Source organism: Lissotriton vulgaris, chromosome 2_1 (genome assembly GCF_964263255.1).
Source record: "Lissotriton vulgaris chromosome 2_1, aLisVul1.2, whole genome shotgun sequence".
Taxonomy (NCBI): domain Eukaryota; kingdom Metazoa; phylum Chordata; class Amphibia; order Caudata; family Salamandridae; genus Lissotriton; species Lissotriton vulgaris.
The window spans coordinates 984584670-984599699 of NC_141687.1; the positions used below are offsets into that span (position 1 = coordinate 984584670).

The 15030-nt window shown below is 43.2% G+C and overlaps 1 protein-coding gene across 18 annotated transcripts in view; it reads right to left on the reverse strand.

The window, feature by feature from the left end:
• NOSTRIN (nitric oxide synthase trafficking) overlaps nt 1-15030 on the reverse strand; it is a 709159-nt gene that overhangs the window by 476315 nt on the left and 217814 nt on the right. For all 18 annotated transcript variants that reach the window (XM_086956574.1, XM_086956575.1, XM_086956569.1 and 15 more), the window contains one exon: nt 1660-1758. In XM_086956574.1, coding sequence (XP_086812700.1) covers nt 1660-1758 — 99 coding nt within the window. The remainder of the gene's footprint in view (nt 1-1659; nt 1759-15030) is intronic.

Sequence of the window (15030 nt, forward strand, 5' to 3'; positions counted from 1 at the left end):
ACAGCTCAGGTGGGTGAGTCAGCCAGCACCATGTCTCATGTCCTTCGGGAACCCTTGTAGTGGTGTCACTGCAGTACTTTACTTGTTACAAATGTGGTAATCTCTTTGCCTATGTATCAGACGCCCCTAGATAGTCCCTTGCAGGCGGGTGCAGTCACTCATTGAACCCAACTGTAACGGGATCTCTAACCACTCTTAAAAGTACAGGTGGGTTGCCGCCTGCACAGTGAAACACGGGTGGCTGCTTTAAAGCTGCTCTATATGGGGGCAGCACATTCTATATAATACGGCGCACTCTCCTTCTTACCTTTTGTACGGCCCCTAATCTGCAGCTACCTGCAATATAGAATGGTCTTCTATATGGAGGCAGAACACCTAAACTTGCAAATGAACCATCCAAATTACCACTATAGAAGCATGTCAGCAGTACTGCACTTGAAATAGGAACCAGCATAGAAATTACAACTGAATATCCACAAATTTACAAGTTTGTTGTGTTCATCATCTTCCATAGGGCAACCCAGACTGGCGCATCCACAGACCCATGCTAATAAATTTGAATATGTAGAAAGTTCACTATATTGGCCAAATTTCTGTATTTCAAAAATGCACGTCACAAAAAAACATCCACCCAATCCTGATTCAAGGGCTCAGTATTGTGTTTTCTGTGTGCAAAGTCAACATTTTGGACATCAGGCCTCTATTCCATATGGCTGTTCTCCTGTACGATAATTATTGCACCACATACAGCCTGACAACAGGGTATTCAGAATTTATCAGGTGGAATTATTATTGCCTACCCTGGGTCTTAGTATTTACCAGACATTTTTCCCACAGGCAGGTTTGAGTTGCCGATGGTAGAATTACTGGGTATGTGGTGTTTGCTGCAGGACTCATAATTCTGATATGAGACATAATAGGAGTTATGGTACATACCAGAATATTCTGGGGTGTTTGTAATCGAGGTCCAAGTTTGTAGTTAGACGTGCAGCAATATTCGAGAAACAATGGACGTTGATGCATTTAATTTGAAATACACATAAGCCAAATGAACAATAATGTATACAATCTCCATTGTGTAAAATTTAGGGCCTCATTTACAAGCCCATTATCTGCCGGTGCGTCACTTTTTTAGACTCACCGGCAGCGCTGTGTGAATGCCCACATTTGCAAGGCCATGTAAAGTCACCATGAGTGACTTTTCATTGCCTTGTAAATATGGGCCCCTTTCATGCATTACTCTGCGTGAAAGGGGTGTTCCATGGGTGTTGCTGTGCGTGTTCACTCACAACATCCATGGAACCTAACACATGTGTCAGAACCCTACACCTCCGTTGGGGAGGCATAGGAGTGGTGCAACAAGGAGAACTACTTTTATTTCTCCTTGTTTTTTGCTATTTTTATGTGTGTGGCATTCCTCAGCACACATAGAAGGGGCAGGCACCCTTGCACCATGGCGTATGGGTGTCTGCGCTGGCACAGGGGAAAAGGAGAGGATTGCTCCATATCTTGTAGATACGGTGCATTCCTCCCCTTTTATTTTGACGCGCAGCTGGGAGGCATGCTGCGCTACCATGATCAAAATACAGTAAATGTGGCCTATTGTTTTCCTTCAAACAATCATCTTCTTGGAATAAAAATCTGTCTCTGCTAGATTACCTTTTGCGCCTCTTTTTCCCCTGCTGGTTTCCTGTTGTTCTGTACGGTATGGAAAAGTGATTCGTGTTTCTTGGTGTGGTCCATTAACCTCTTCTTAATCTGCATGCAAAAACAATGAACATATTTCACTGAGACAAGAACCAGAAAAGGTTGGTGTTATTTAAAGCACTAATTACATAACATTTCTAAAATGTTGACCTATTAGAATAAATGCAGGTTCCTGACTGTCGTCAGAAGATGGCTGACATTTGCTATAAAATAATTTTGCAGCACACATACTATCAATATTTTCAAATGGATTTCGTACTGGAGAAACTATATTTTGTATGTCACCTTTCAAAAAAACGGGAAAAATGTATAGAAAAGGTTCCTTTTAAGTGTAACTAACTTTAAATATTTTTATGGCACATACACTAAATAGGCTGTTGGTGTACAAGATTACACATCTATGAGCGCCTTGTTGTGTTTGTGACTTATTTTTACATAAAGATACACGGGGGAAAGAGGGTCCTAGGGGATGTTTAACGACCAGGCAATGCTACTACCCCTAAATAAACAATTACACCAACAAAAAGGAGCAGTGGGTCAAAGAAAGGAGCTAACTTGTTATGTATCTGTGAGGAGGAAAAAGAGAACCTAGCTAGCCTTCCTTTGACCCACTACTACTTTTTGTTGGACTTATTTTTACATACATCACTTTATACTAACATTTTGACAACTTTAAGTACTGAACAAGTAGGCTCTTGGAGGAATAGAAGACTGAGTTGTAGAGCCGGGATTCAAACTCTAGATGTGTTTGTAGGTCATGATAGAAGTTAACAGTGAGAGTTTAGCTCACAGAATCATCTTTCCACTTTTTGAGTACTGCTGAATTATTTGAGTTTGAGACTGCAAGGGTGGTTTAATTGAGAGAAATATCCTCAGGGTACAGTTCCTGCTCCTCGTATTCAAATATCTTTCAATATTTCGAATTACAGCCAATCTGCCCAATCAATATAAGCATTATTCGACTTGCACAATAGCAAATCTGCCTTTTATGAATGGTCACCCCAGATACATGTTTATATGTATCTATTCACCACCATGAACAGAAGGGCAGTGAGGAAACTCATAATATGTTTGTCAGTGCAGCAGCTGCATTGCCAGCATATTATGGCCTCTGACCGCTGAGCCACTGCCACAGGATCAATGATCCCAGTGGTAGCAGCGGTCCTGTAATGGTACCACCATGGCTGTCGAAATACGGCAGGTGGACCACCTCTCTGGCGGTCCAGAGACCACCACTACAGGTTCAACAGTCCCATGGACCACCAAACTCGTAATTAAGCCCTTAGTTCCTTGGAAGGTATGGGCATGGCTAGCTGAAAGTCTGGTCTTATCCAAGATGGTAGACTTTCCAATGTTTCTAGTCTGAAGTTCCACAGCCAAAATTGTGCTAATCAAATTCCTGTGATGTAATTTCCTGTCTTAATTAGTTGGTGTTTATCACCCAGTGAACCATGGATCACTATCAGGAGAGGGGTATGTTGTATGGTAGCATTTGGATAATATAAGGGTAAACCTTTAGTACTTTGATATGATATAATCACTAAAGTAGGGATGCCATAACTGTACTAGCACTCTATGCAACAGACTACAAATAATATTCTAAAAATAGATGGCCATATAAACATCCAAACAAGAGTATGATAAGCCACGTGGATCTGAAACATAAGTTGAATAAAGAAATAATTTGAACTAGAATAAAAGTCTATTGAAGATGTAACCTACAAAAGAGTTGAAACAAAAGGCGTTAGATTCTAACCTCAAAGAGTTTTCCATAGAAAAAGTAGTTTTACTTGAATACCTTCAAGTTAGAAGAGTTTCTCTACCCGTGTTTGAAAATAATCTTGGTCCTGAAATATTTTAAAATTCTGGGCACTGTCATGTGAATTGACCAATGACAACAGTGACCAGATTTATTTACATGATAACAGCAGCATGCCCATTGATTATGTGTTTGTTCCAATTAACCAATTTCATCTTGTGAAAAACGTATAGATATTGAATAATGGCCTAGTGACCACTTTGCTCTTATCTTGGAGTTTAAAGATCCTTTCTTGTCTTGTGCAAGTGCCATCCTGTCCATTTAGGTAGTTTATTATAGGAGAGTTAGTGCTGTCATCACTGAAGACCCCTTGCAGGCCCTTTCGTCAACTGAATTTGAGCATTTAGACTTGGAAGCAGGCCAAGACGCATTTGGTTGGTCTTGCAGATTAACAATGCAATTATTAGCCCACTTTAAGCTGGCCAAGTAGGGCCTTTATCAAACTAGTGGGGCAAGAGGAAGGGGTAATAGCTGGGTTAATTATGATTGTCAGGAAGGTAGAAGAGTGGCGAAATAGGAGTCGTCGGCGCTTTTACTTAAAGCAAAGTAATGCCAGTTTAAGAGCAGCCATTGATGCTTCTTGAAAATTGTTAATGAAAATCATGCGCCCTCAAAAATTGGTAACTAATGCTTGCTGCCATTGTGGATAAGAATAGTTAGAACTTCTGGTGCTGTGAACTCTGTAACCCTCTGACCACCATCTTCCCTTGAGGCACACATAAGTGAGGAACTCTGGTATAACTTTATTTACTCACTTTATAGTGGAGGAAATTCTGAGAATGTGCTAGGGACTCTTGCCAGTCCTCAAGTTGATGTAGATGGGATTGCAAACACTCAAATGGCAGCAATGCTGCCCAAAATAACCTGTAATATGAAAGCCCCTAGAGTGATCTAATCAGATGGTCCGCCATCCGTGATCTTTAAGAGAGACCCTAGGAAGTAGGGTCTAATTCTGAGTAGGTTTTTTCAAAAGGGTAACATATACAGGCTCCCACCCAGATTTATGGAAATTAGCCATATTGAAGCCCATTGATAAAAAAGGGGAAATGGACCAGTCCACTAACTATCGCTTAATTTGGATATTCCATCCAAACTTTTTGTTTAAACACTGTTGAAGCATCTAGCTGCCTGGGTCTTTTACATTGGACTGATCCCAGAGGAGCAAGGCGGTTTTAGACCAAAGCACTTAACTATGATCCACTTTTTCACTCTGGAGGACATCCCAAGAAGGTCAATGGAGCTGTCAGGTGGCCTTGCTGCTGCTTCGTTGATTTAAGAGCAGCATTCAACAGGGTGAACAGAGGTACACTTTGGCAAAAACTCCACCAGTGAAATATATCTGCCACCCTGTTAGGTCTTCTGATAAAGCTTCATAGCGATAATTGGCAAAATTTGTTAAGGCAAATCCAGGTAGAAAATGGCTTTCGTCAGGGGTGTGTATTCACTCCCCTGCTGTTTATTCTGTTTATTGCCGATGTTAAGTGCCACTCATAGTTTTTCACTGAAGATTGGGGCAGGCATCTCAGCTACCTTATGTATGCGGACAATCTGGTAGTGATGGATCTCACGCCTATCGGGCTCTAACGAAAATTGAATGCACTTAACTCTTATATTCTTGAAAATAAACTAAACATTGTTTCTCAAACAAAGAAAGGGGAAATTTACCTTTTTTGATGGTCTAAGCATCTGCAGCTGGTCGAAGAGCATAAGTATATGGGTGTGATCTTATCAGATCTTCTGGAATGTGATAAACACAAGGCTTCCCAGAGACTTGTATTATCAATGGAAGTGAATGGCTTGAAAAGGTTTGATCATAGACATGAAAGCTGTATCCTTGACCAATTACCCTCACGGTGGGCCAGGGGCCGTACAATCTGCGCACGTGTCAAATTCCGCTGCACTGCAGCGGAAATGCCGCTGCGGTGAAGCAGTTGAGTAAAGACATACAGTGCAAATTTATTCCCCAGTCTTTATATGGAGCAGAAGTGCTGGCAATTGATAGACGAGTGTCATGGGAAGGCTGAGAAAATAGCTCCTTAAAATGGCCTCTTGATCTACTTAAATATGCGATGACCCAAGCTCTAAGGAGGGAGTTGAGAACTGTAGCCTCTGGTGGATGCAAAAGCCTTACACTTTTATATTTTTAATAAAAATGAAGTCCCTGGTGATAAGCTATTGGTGCTAACTTTACCCGAGGTAATGTCAATCTTCCTCAGTAAGAAGAACCCTGTGGCAGCAATGATGAAGCACCTGGTAGTCCCTGACATGAGCCTTGAGGGAGGTGAAGCAATGTAAATTAGTCAAATAAAGTGTACCCTCAGGTGATGTGCTGTTGGAACTAGCTGGAGGGAGGACGTTCAGTAGCTCAAGAAGAAGAGCTTAGTTACTTCCTTCCTCATTTGCCAGGAGAGCATGGACCTTTTCCCATACATATATAAAATCTCAGATAAGTTTCTGCAAAATAAATCCTACGGCTGAGGGTTGGAATTGACCCAGGATGACGGATGCCAGCGCTAAAAATAAAAATAGCTGAGGACCAGAGTTAGTGTCCTTGTAAGCGGAATAGAAAGTACTCGGTGAGCCATCTATTGATGGACTGTGTATTCTTCCTCCTGGAAAGGAAGAAGATTCTCTCGGCTGTTTAATAAAAATGTGATGCGGTCGAGATAAATTGACCTACACTTGATATGCGTTGAACTGTCTGATGAGGGGTGTTTACCCACAAAAAGGTCCCAGGACGTTTGTTTCTGGTCCAGGGAGGACCCGGCTTGGCAGTTCAGGCTGGACTGTTCCATGAGGATCAGGGTCAAGACTGATTTGCATATAGCTAGGTCCAAACTGGGGTGGCGTAGTGAGCAAAAGAACTATCCATTTGACTCAAATCTCTTGACTGGGAGTGAATGTTTGAGTCATTCAGCATTCCGTCCATCATTTGTTGCTGCTAGACTTGATATGCCCTCTCAGGTTTTAGGATATAGCCAAATTGTAATTGTGTATGTCAATGAGTTGGGTAATGTGCAATTTTCTAGTAAGAATTTATTTCTAGGAAATAAAGAATCGCTTGACTTGGCCAGATTTATTTATATAAAAGAGGAGATCTGTATTGTAACGTTTGTTATAACAGGGATATGAACATGAATACTTTGTATTGATTGGCTCTAAAATTGTGTTGTTGTTGGAATGTGAGGTATGTGTGGATGTGATTTTATTATCCATTGATGTGGAGCATTTATAATAGCAAGATCGTGTGAATGAAAATAAACCCAAAATATGCATTAGTAAAGTAGATACTTTTGCTGAAAATATTTTACACTACATGATGAATGTTCCAAAAGTAAAATTATTTTGAAAATTAACATAGTCTATCCACATTTGAAACAATCACAATTGGACAAGTGGGTAATTTGCTTTTTTTAAATGTTAGTTAGATTTTCATCCATGCCTAGGCTTAGTGAATGTGTGAGAATTTCTAATTGCCTAAAAGGCTTTCTAATTTTCTCTACCTCCTGGACCTGTAAATTATTGACCTCTGTTGTGGTCTCAGGCCTACTAATCAGATATTATTCACATATGTTTAATTTATGGTGATCTAAGTTCGTCCAGAGCAACCCTTGTTTCCATGGTCCTTGTTCAATATACAAAATATATATATTTAGTATAACTTATTTTCTCAAGCCTATCAGTTGTTATTAAGATGTTCTTCTGAACATTTTTTGTCAAAACTCCAAATCCCAAAACAGATTTCAAATAGCTCCATTGGTTAGACATTCATGAGAGATTTTGTAAGTTATACTTCCTTTAGTCAAAGTAGAATAAATGATTAATGGCAACTCTGGTTACAGAGACAATACATTAAGTTATACAGACTGCCTTGTAGTGTGTCAGTTTGCAGCCCCCAAGCTTTCAATTGTTTCCTGTGCAATAGAAGGAGCTTAGTTGTACAAACATCTTGAGCCTTTAATATGTGTTTAATATGTATGTAGGCTGGTTTAATAGTCAAGGTGTTATCAAAGAAAACTCTAATACTCTGGGAGAAACCATTGTCATCCTGGATTACAGAGCTAATGCTCTTATATATGTCAATATCAATAATGCACATTTCACACAATTGGAATTGTATTAAACAGGTTCGATGTTGGGGTAGGAAATAAGAGTAGATGATGGGGATTAGTTTATAGGCACCAACCTATGAATTACAAGCTCTTACCAATTTAGAAGCTCATATGTAAAACATTTCTACACATTGTGTCCATGGAAAGGAGAAAAGAAAGGTGAATGTGTGCTTTCAACCTGGGTACAAAGGAAGGAGTGATCACCAAACATTCCACTAAAATTATGCATCCCAAAATAGACTCCTTAATAAAATTACAGGGATTTTACAATCTATGAATCTTGCTCAGTTACGGAGAGTGCAACCTGCTGGAGAGCCTGGGCCCTGACAATAAGGTGCCTAGAGTTGGAGGGTTCAGAAACAGTGAAAGCTCGTTTTCCCATTTGGTATTTGCTGCACTTTAATTTTACCTGTGAAGCACTCGAAGGGCTTTAGTTACTAGCTGCTGATAGCTTCGTGCAATTTTCCTGTAGTGGATTGGGTTTTCCAGAACCAGCCCTGAAGAAACTAGAAGGGTCAACGGGAAAATCTATTTTCCTTGATATTCTAATTCCATTGTTGGAAATTTTCAAGATTTCAGAAAACTTAGGAGACCCAGGAACATCATCCTGAGAATTTGTAAACATTTTGCAATTTTGTCGAACTCATGCAACGTGTTCATCAGACCATCCACAGTGTTCATCAAGGCAACAAAAAGAGAGAATCTCGATTTGAGCTTGTCTCACTAGATACAGCATGCCAAATCAACCTACTGATTCCAAATGATTTCCAGAATATGTTCTAAGTAGGAAGGTATAAACACCGACAAAGCTGAAACCCCCAAATATATCTGACTGCACTCACTAGTGGAGAAGTGTGGCTCACTGGTTAGAGGAGGCATACCCTGAAGCAGAGGTCAGACCCGGGACCAGGGTTCAATTCCCAACGCGGCAGGGTCTTGAGCCCAATTGTCCACGACTCGATAATTCTCGCTTCGGTGCCCACTCTAATCATGGGTTCACACTCCTCAAATCTGGGCATTAGCGTGCTTAATCTCCACAACGGCCCCCTCCCCCCCCCGCGGCGGGATGCCTGGCTTTCACCTTGGGGATGCCCAGTATGGGTTATCTCACAGGGAAAAAGCCAGGACAGGTTCCCAAGGCAAGCGCCGAGATGCCCTAGGGTAAGTCGAGCACTATAGCGTAGGTAAAATGAACAGGGCCACATTATCAGACTTGGCATCCTTGGCGTGGTTTTCCCCCCTAACCTTTTGCCTACAGAACTCCTGTTTTTGCTGGAGAAGTGTGGCTCAATGGTTAGAGCAGGCAGACCTCGATGCAGAGCTCTGGCCAGGGACCAGGGTTCGATTCCTGCCCCGGCGGGTCTCGGGCTCATTAATTCCCCTGACCGGATATTCTCGCCTCAGTGCCTATTCTGATCATGGGTCCCACGCTGCAACTCTGGGCAATAGCTTGCTTAGTCTCCACAACGGCCCCCACAACGTGAGGGATGCCTGGTCTGTACCATGGGGGTGCCCAGGAGTGGACACTTCACAGGGAAAGCCAGGAAGGGTTCCCTTGCGGTATTCGTACAAGCGCCGGGAAACCCACTGTGGGTAGCTGTGCGCTATACAAGTACAAAAACATTTACAACATTTATATAAGAACACACATACATACATACATACATACACTAGCTGATTTAACTTGTTTTTGGGTTATGGCCATTCTTCCACAGGGTAATTTTCCTTTTTTCTTTTTTTTAAACTTTGTTTATTGATCAAAATCACAGTAGTACATTACATGAATGAACGACACTTTGCATATTCTCATCAAGATATTACGAATAAATCATTAATCAAGAGTTATTCATTACATATCTCCCACCAGTCTCTCTTGCCTTCGCATTTCCATCTCATTTGTGGGTGATACACATAGATCTCCCCTGTATGCGTTCCATCGAGACCACTTCCTATCCTATTTATTGGGGCATCCACAAGCCTTATAAACCTCAGTCTCCGCCAGCATACATCTATCCATTTCTTTAACCCAGAGGGTGACACGAGGTGGGCTTGTGTCCCCCCAGCCCTTAGCCACTTCTCTGTTAACCAATGTATAACCCAGCGTTGTAAATTGCCTCTCGGCTTCTGTTAGGTCAGTGGCCTCCCAGATGTTCAATAGCCCGAACTGTGGTGTAAGTGTTATAGCTTTCCCCAGGGCTGTGTGCATATGAGTCGTGGCTCCCTCCCAAAGGTGGGCTGAATATAACTAAACGCGGAAGCGCGGTTCGTCTACCGGCGGCGTCCTTGCAAAACTGAGGCTTGGCTATCCTTACGGGCTGATATTTCGGCAACAAGCTACCTGATTTCACTAGTAGGAGCTTACCCCGAACGGCGTACAAGCAAATAACTAAGGCTTGGTTATCTATACGTCTTGGAACTCCTGCAAGAAGCAGCTACCTGACATTATCAGCAGGAGCTCCCTAAATAAGAATTTGAATAGCGGAAAGTAGACCAAGGTATCACTTCGTCTTGATACAGACATGAAGTATTGTGCCCTCCCAATATAAGTGAGGAGAGAATCTTACACTAAGGAGACTTGATTGGAAGTTGTAACTAAGGACTCCTCCCTATTGTTCTCCATTGAAGGGGTTATTATTATCCCTTGGTTGCCCCCATCCGTTTTTCCAGTCCTGATGAAGACTCGCACTCCCCAGATTCAAATCACCGATTGGGCATAAGACGAGTTGAAACGTCGACGCTACCTTCATTTACCTTGGACCAATTACTCTAGTTTCCATATAGTGCAAAAATGTTTGGGCATATATGTCTGGATGTAATAATGTTTTGATTACAATAATTTAAAAAGAATTTCATGTTTGGCCCGGGACTCAATACGGCAAATCATATGTCCGATATTGCTTGTTAAATAATGTGAATTTATTTTGGTCTACTATTGTGAATTTCCTTTCTGCTCACGTATTTCACACTTTAATCACCCCCTTTTCTTTGCACGTTCCTCTTGGGCAACCACTTTGTTTTTATCTATTTTGAAATAATATATTGCGTATAAAAATGAACTGCTAAAATTGAACTAATGAATTAAACGCATTTTCTTTACCGTGGTGGAGATTTATCACTCTGTACTAAGAAAACTGAGTATAGTAGAGAAGACTTGTTGTTGTTGCTCTATACAAAAAACGTTGGATATTATAATTGACTAAGTGAATCATTATAATCAATAGGTTCAGGACCATTGTTTTTCTATATCATAATATACCCAGGTCCATACCTTATGGGTTACCCCATTTTTCTTAATGGTTCCCTCCCAAAGGGGGCGTATCTTGGGACAGGACCATAGTGTATGGTAAAATGTGGCCTGTTGTCCACACCTCCTCACACATCTGTCATCAGGTTTGGATCCAATCCTGGCCTGTATTGTCCCTGTCAGATATGATCGATGGAGTATTCTAAGTTGAATAAGGCGGAACCTCTTGGTGATAGCTGCTTCACGTGGTGACATAGGGCCAACTGCCAGTCGTCATCCTCTATAGGGCCTACATCATCCTGCCACTGCTCCCTGAGCTTCTGGAAGGTGTCTGGGAGGTTGTTACTCAGTTTCATGTAAGTTAGGGATATTGCCTTCGAATTGAGAGGCTCGTCAAGCAAGCGATCTTCTCGGGGCGACGATAGCAGTATGTCTTTAAAAGACGGAAAGGCGGCCTGCAGCGCGTGTCTGATCTGCAGGTATCTGTACATTTCTCCCTGTGCCACCTGATATTTTGTCTGAAGTTCACTGACAGTCGGTATTGGTCCCTTTTTGACCATATCCCCCACCGTTGATATTCCAATAGGGTCCCATTTGTCGAATGCGGGATAGCCTAGTCTTCCCAGCCTTTGGGCAAACCATAGTGGCGTGACCAACGCGAGAGTGCCCGCCCATCCCAGTCGAGAGGCAACTAGACGCCAAATTTCAAAAGTATGTTTGGTCGGTCCAAAGACCTTCCCTTTGTTTTTCCTGTCAGTGGTATACAGAGCCCCAAGAAACCCTGAGCGTTCTGTTTGGTATTTGTCGAGGGCGTATGCTGGGTCATCCGGGAGATGATATATCCAATGATTGACCGTCACCAGTTGCGTCGCCCAGTAATATCTCTGCAGGTCTGGGAGAGCTATGCCCCCATGGTACCAGCTTTTCGTCAATTTTTGCCTCGCAATTCTGGGGGCTTTACCGTCCCATAGCAGCGTGGTTATCTCACTCTCGATAGCCCTGAAGTACGAGTCTGGGACCCTGTGAGGACAGTTATGTAGGACATACAAAAAGCGCGGAAGTGCTAGCATCTTGAAAAGTGCCGGCCTTCCCATCAGCGTCAAGGGCAGGGTCCTCCAGTGTTTCACATCCGCCCGCAGCCTGGCCAGAGGTGGGGCCAGGTTCGAATCATAAAAACAAGCTGGGTCTGAGGTAATAAAAATACCCAAGTATCGAAATCCTTCCGTTACAGCCATTATCGCACACTGTGAATGGAGATGTGGCACGTCTCCTTTCAGCATAAACAGGACTGATTTGTGTCAGTTAATCGCGTAGCCAGAGTATTTAGTAAAATTTGTGAAGATATCCAATACCACAATGATTGATCTATAGGGGGATGCCAAATAGAGCAGGATGTCATCCGCATAAAGTGATATGTATGCGGTCTTCCACGTCAGCTGCCCAGCGCATGCCACGAACAATCACGTCCCTTCGTATCCAGGCCGCAAGCGGCTCTAGTACCAGGGCGAAGATCAGCGGGGACAGTGGGCATCCCTGTCTCGTGCCCCTACTGAGTTCAAATGTACAGGATGTACAGCCATTAACCCTTATCTGGCTCAGTACCCCAGTATATAGGAGTCTCACCCAGGCCACATACTTGGGCCCCAACCCCGCTCTCTGCAGCACCTCAAACAAGTATGGCCATTCTATGGAGTTAAACGCCATAGAGGCATCAAGGGACAGTATAGCTTTGTCTTTTTCAATATATTGTCTCTGGGCCATTACGTTGTGTACTCTACGGAGGTTGAGGGCTGTGTTCCGCCCTGGCATAACACCCGACTGGTCTGAGTGGACCAGTGAGGTAATTACTGTCGCCAACCTATTCGCCAGGACTTTGGCTAGCACCTTCGCCTCTACATTTATCAGCGAAATAGGCCTAGAGGAACCACATTCGTCCATCAGTTTACCTTGGTATAAATAACTAGTAGTAGCTAGTCGTTGATCCAGTGGTAACTGACCCTCCTCTAAGCTTTCCTCTTACATGGCTTTCAGATGTGGCACAGTCAAAGAAGCCATGGCCTTCAGAAACTCCACCAGGACGCCATTGGGCCCCATCACTTTTCCGGATTTGAGTTGTCCTAGGGACTTACCTATTTCTTCCGTCGACAGGTCTGCCTCCATAATTTACCTATCTGCCGCTGACAGGCTTGGGACATTGCTGTCTATAAGAAGCTATTTTAAACAACAAGGGGACCCCAATTAGTATCAGCGAGGGACCTCGGGGAGCTTAATCATATAGAAAAAACAGTGGTCCCTGGCAAAGAGACGGATGATTGAAAATGAATATAGACTCAGTCAGTTCTATATTGGCGAGGACATGCCCAGCCGGGCAGAGGTCCTCCAAGTTTATATTTAAATCAAGGTTTGCAAGACACAATAACACCTTCAACAATTCACGTGCGTGGGGCACAAGCCTGTACCCAACCACGAAAATACACAAACAAAAACATACACAAAGGGCTTGTAAGGCAAAATCGACAATCTCTGTAAGGTTCCAGTTTTAGACAGAGAATTACTTGTAGATACCATTACATAATTCTGTATAGTAAATCATTACACAAGTATATGGTACACAGTGAGTCGACGACGTTTCGGACCCCCTTACTAAATGGTGGGGGCCATCATCAGGACAAAGCAATGGTTGCCTTTTAAGTTATAAGCCTCTTTAGCCAAAGGGGCATACAGTTTGAAAGCTCAAATATGAGCGTACAGACGAGTAGTTAGTTCAGCACCAAAATTAGATGGCTTGTCCGAAGTGTTCGGGTTATCAGTAATTTGTACTGTAGTAGTTCAAGGGGTCCAGGGGCGGGGTATAATTAATATCACCTTCCCGCATGTACCTTGTGGACCGGATAATACCGGTAGCGCCGTATTGCGCTGGGGTCCTGGAACCAGGGGGGCCGGGTCAGTCGGCTGCTCCTGATTTCCTGGTTCAAACCTTTCCTGGTATTATCCGGTCCACAAGGTACATGCGGGAAGGTGATATTAATTATACCCCGCCCCTGGACCCCTTGTAATTATAAAACACAACATTGCTAGTTCTCCAAAACCTTCTCCTTTGGATGATATTTTTAATAACCCTACTACATTAGATGCCCTTCCTGCTATAGACCCTAAAACTTTTTCCACTCTCCTGGCAGGGGTCAAGTCTGGCTCACCCGACGACATCTGCCCACCCTACATTTTCACAGAGATAGGGCACTCCATCCCTCATGGGATCCTTCCTCTGCTTAATGACTCACTTGATCAGGGAAAGGTACCTGCAGGGTTTAAACATGCTCTACTGATTCCCTTGATTAAAAAACCCGGTCTTGATCCTCACGATCCATCTAACTATCGCCCGATATCCTTGTTGCCATTCCCTTCAAAAATTCTGGAGGCACACGTTGCTAGCTGTCTCTCTAGCTTCATTGAAACCACTGGATACCTAGAGCCCAATCAAGCAGGGTTTCGACCGGGGCATTCTACTGAGATGGTGACACTGGCGGTCCAGAATGTACTAAGATGCAATGCAGACAAGGACATCCACCAAGCACTGGTACTTCTTGACCTGTCGGCCGCATTCGACACGGTCGACCATACCATCTTGGTCGACCGTGTCGAACAGGCAGGCCTGAGAGGCTCGGCACTGAGATGGCTGAAGTCATTTATCTCGGAACGCACCCAGGCAGTGAGACTAGGAACCTTTACAGCCCCCAAAATCAAAAACGAATGCGGAGTCCCTCAGGGCTCGTCCCTGTCCCCACTTTTATTTAATTTGTACCTACGACCCCTGCTATTTTCATTAAAAAAGTTTAGAGCCTTAATTTTCAATTATGCAGATGATCTGCAATTGATCTTCTGTTTGGACTCCCCTGGTGCGGCCACCGAATTTCGGGAGGCCATGGTCCACATTCAAAGATGGATGGGCCTAAATCACCTGAAACTCAACCCAGGCAAAACTGAATTGATTTTGCCTGGGAAGAGTGAACTGTACTGGGGGCCACATTTTTGGCCTCCAGAAATGGGAAACCCTCCAGCTAAGTCCCAAACAGTAAAAAGCCTAGGAATCACTTTCAACGAAGATCTTTCGATTAAAAGTCAGGTAGGGACCGTGGTATCTGCAAGTT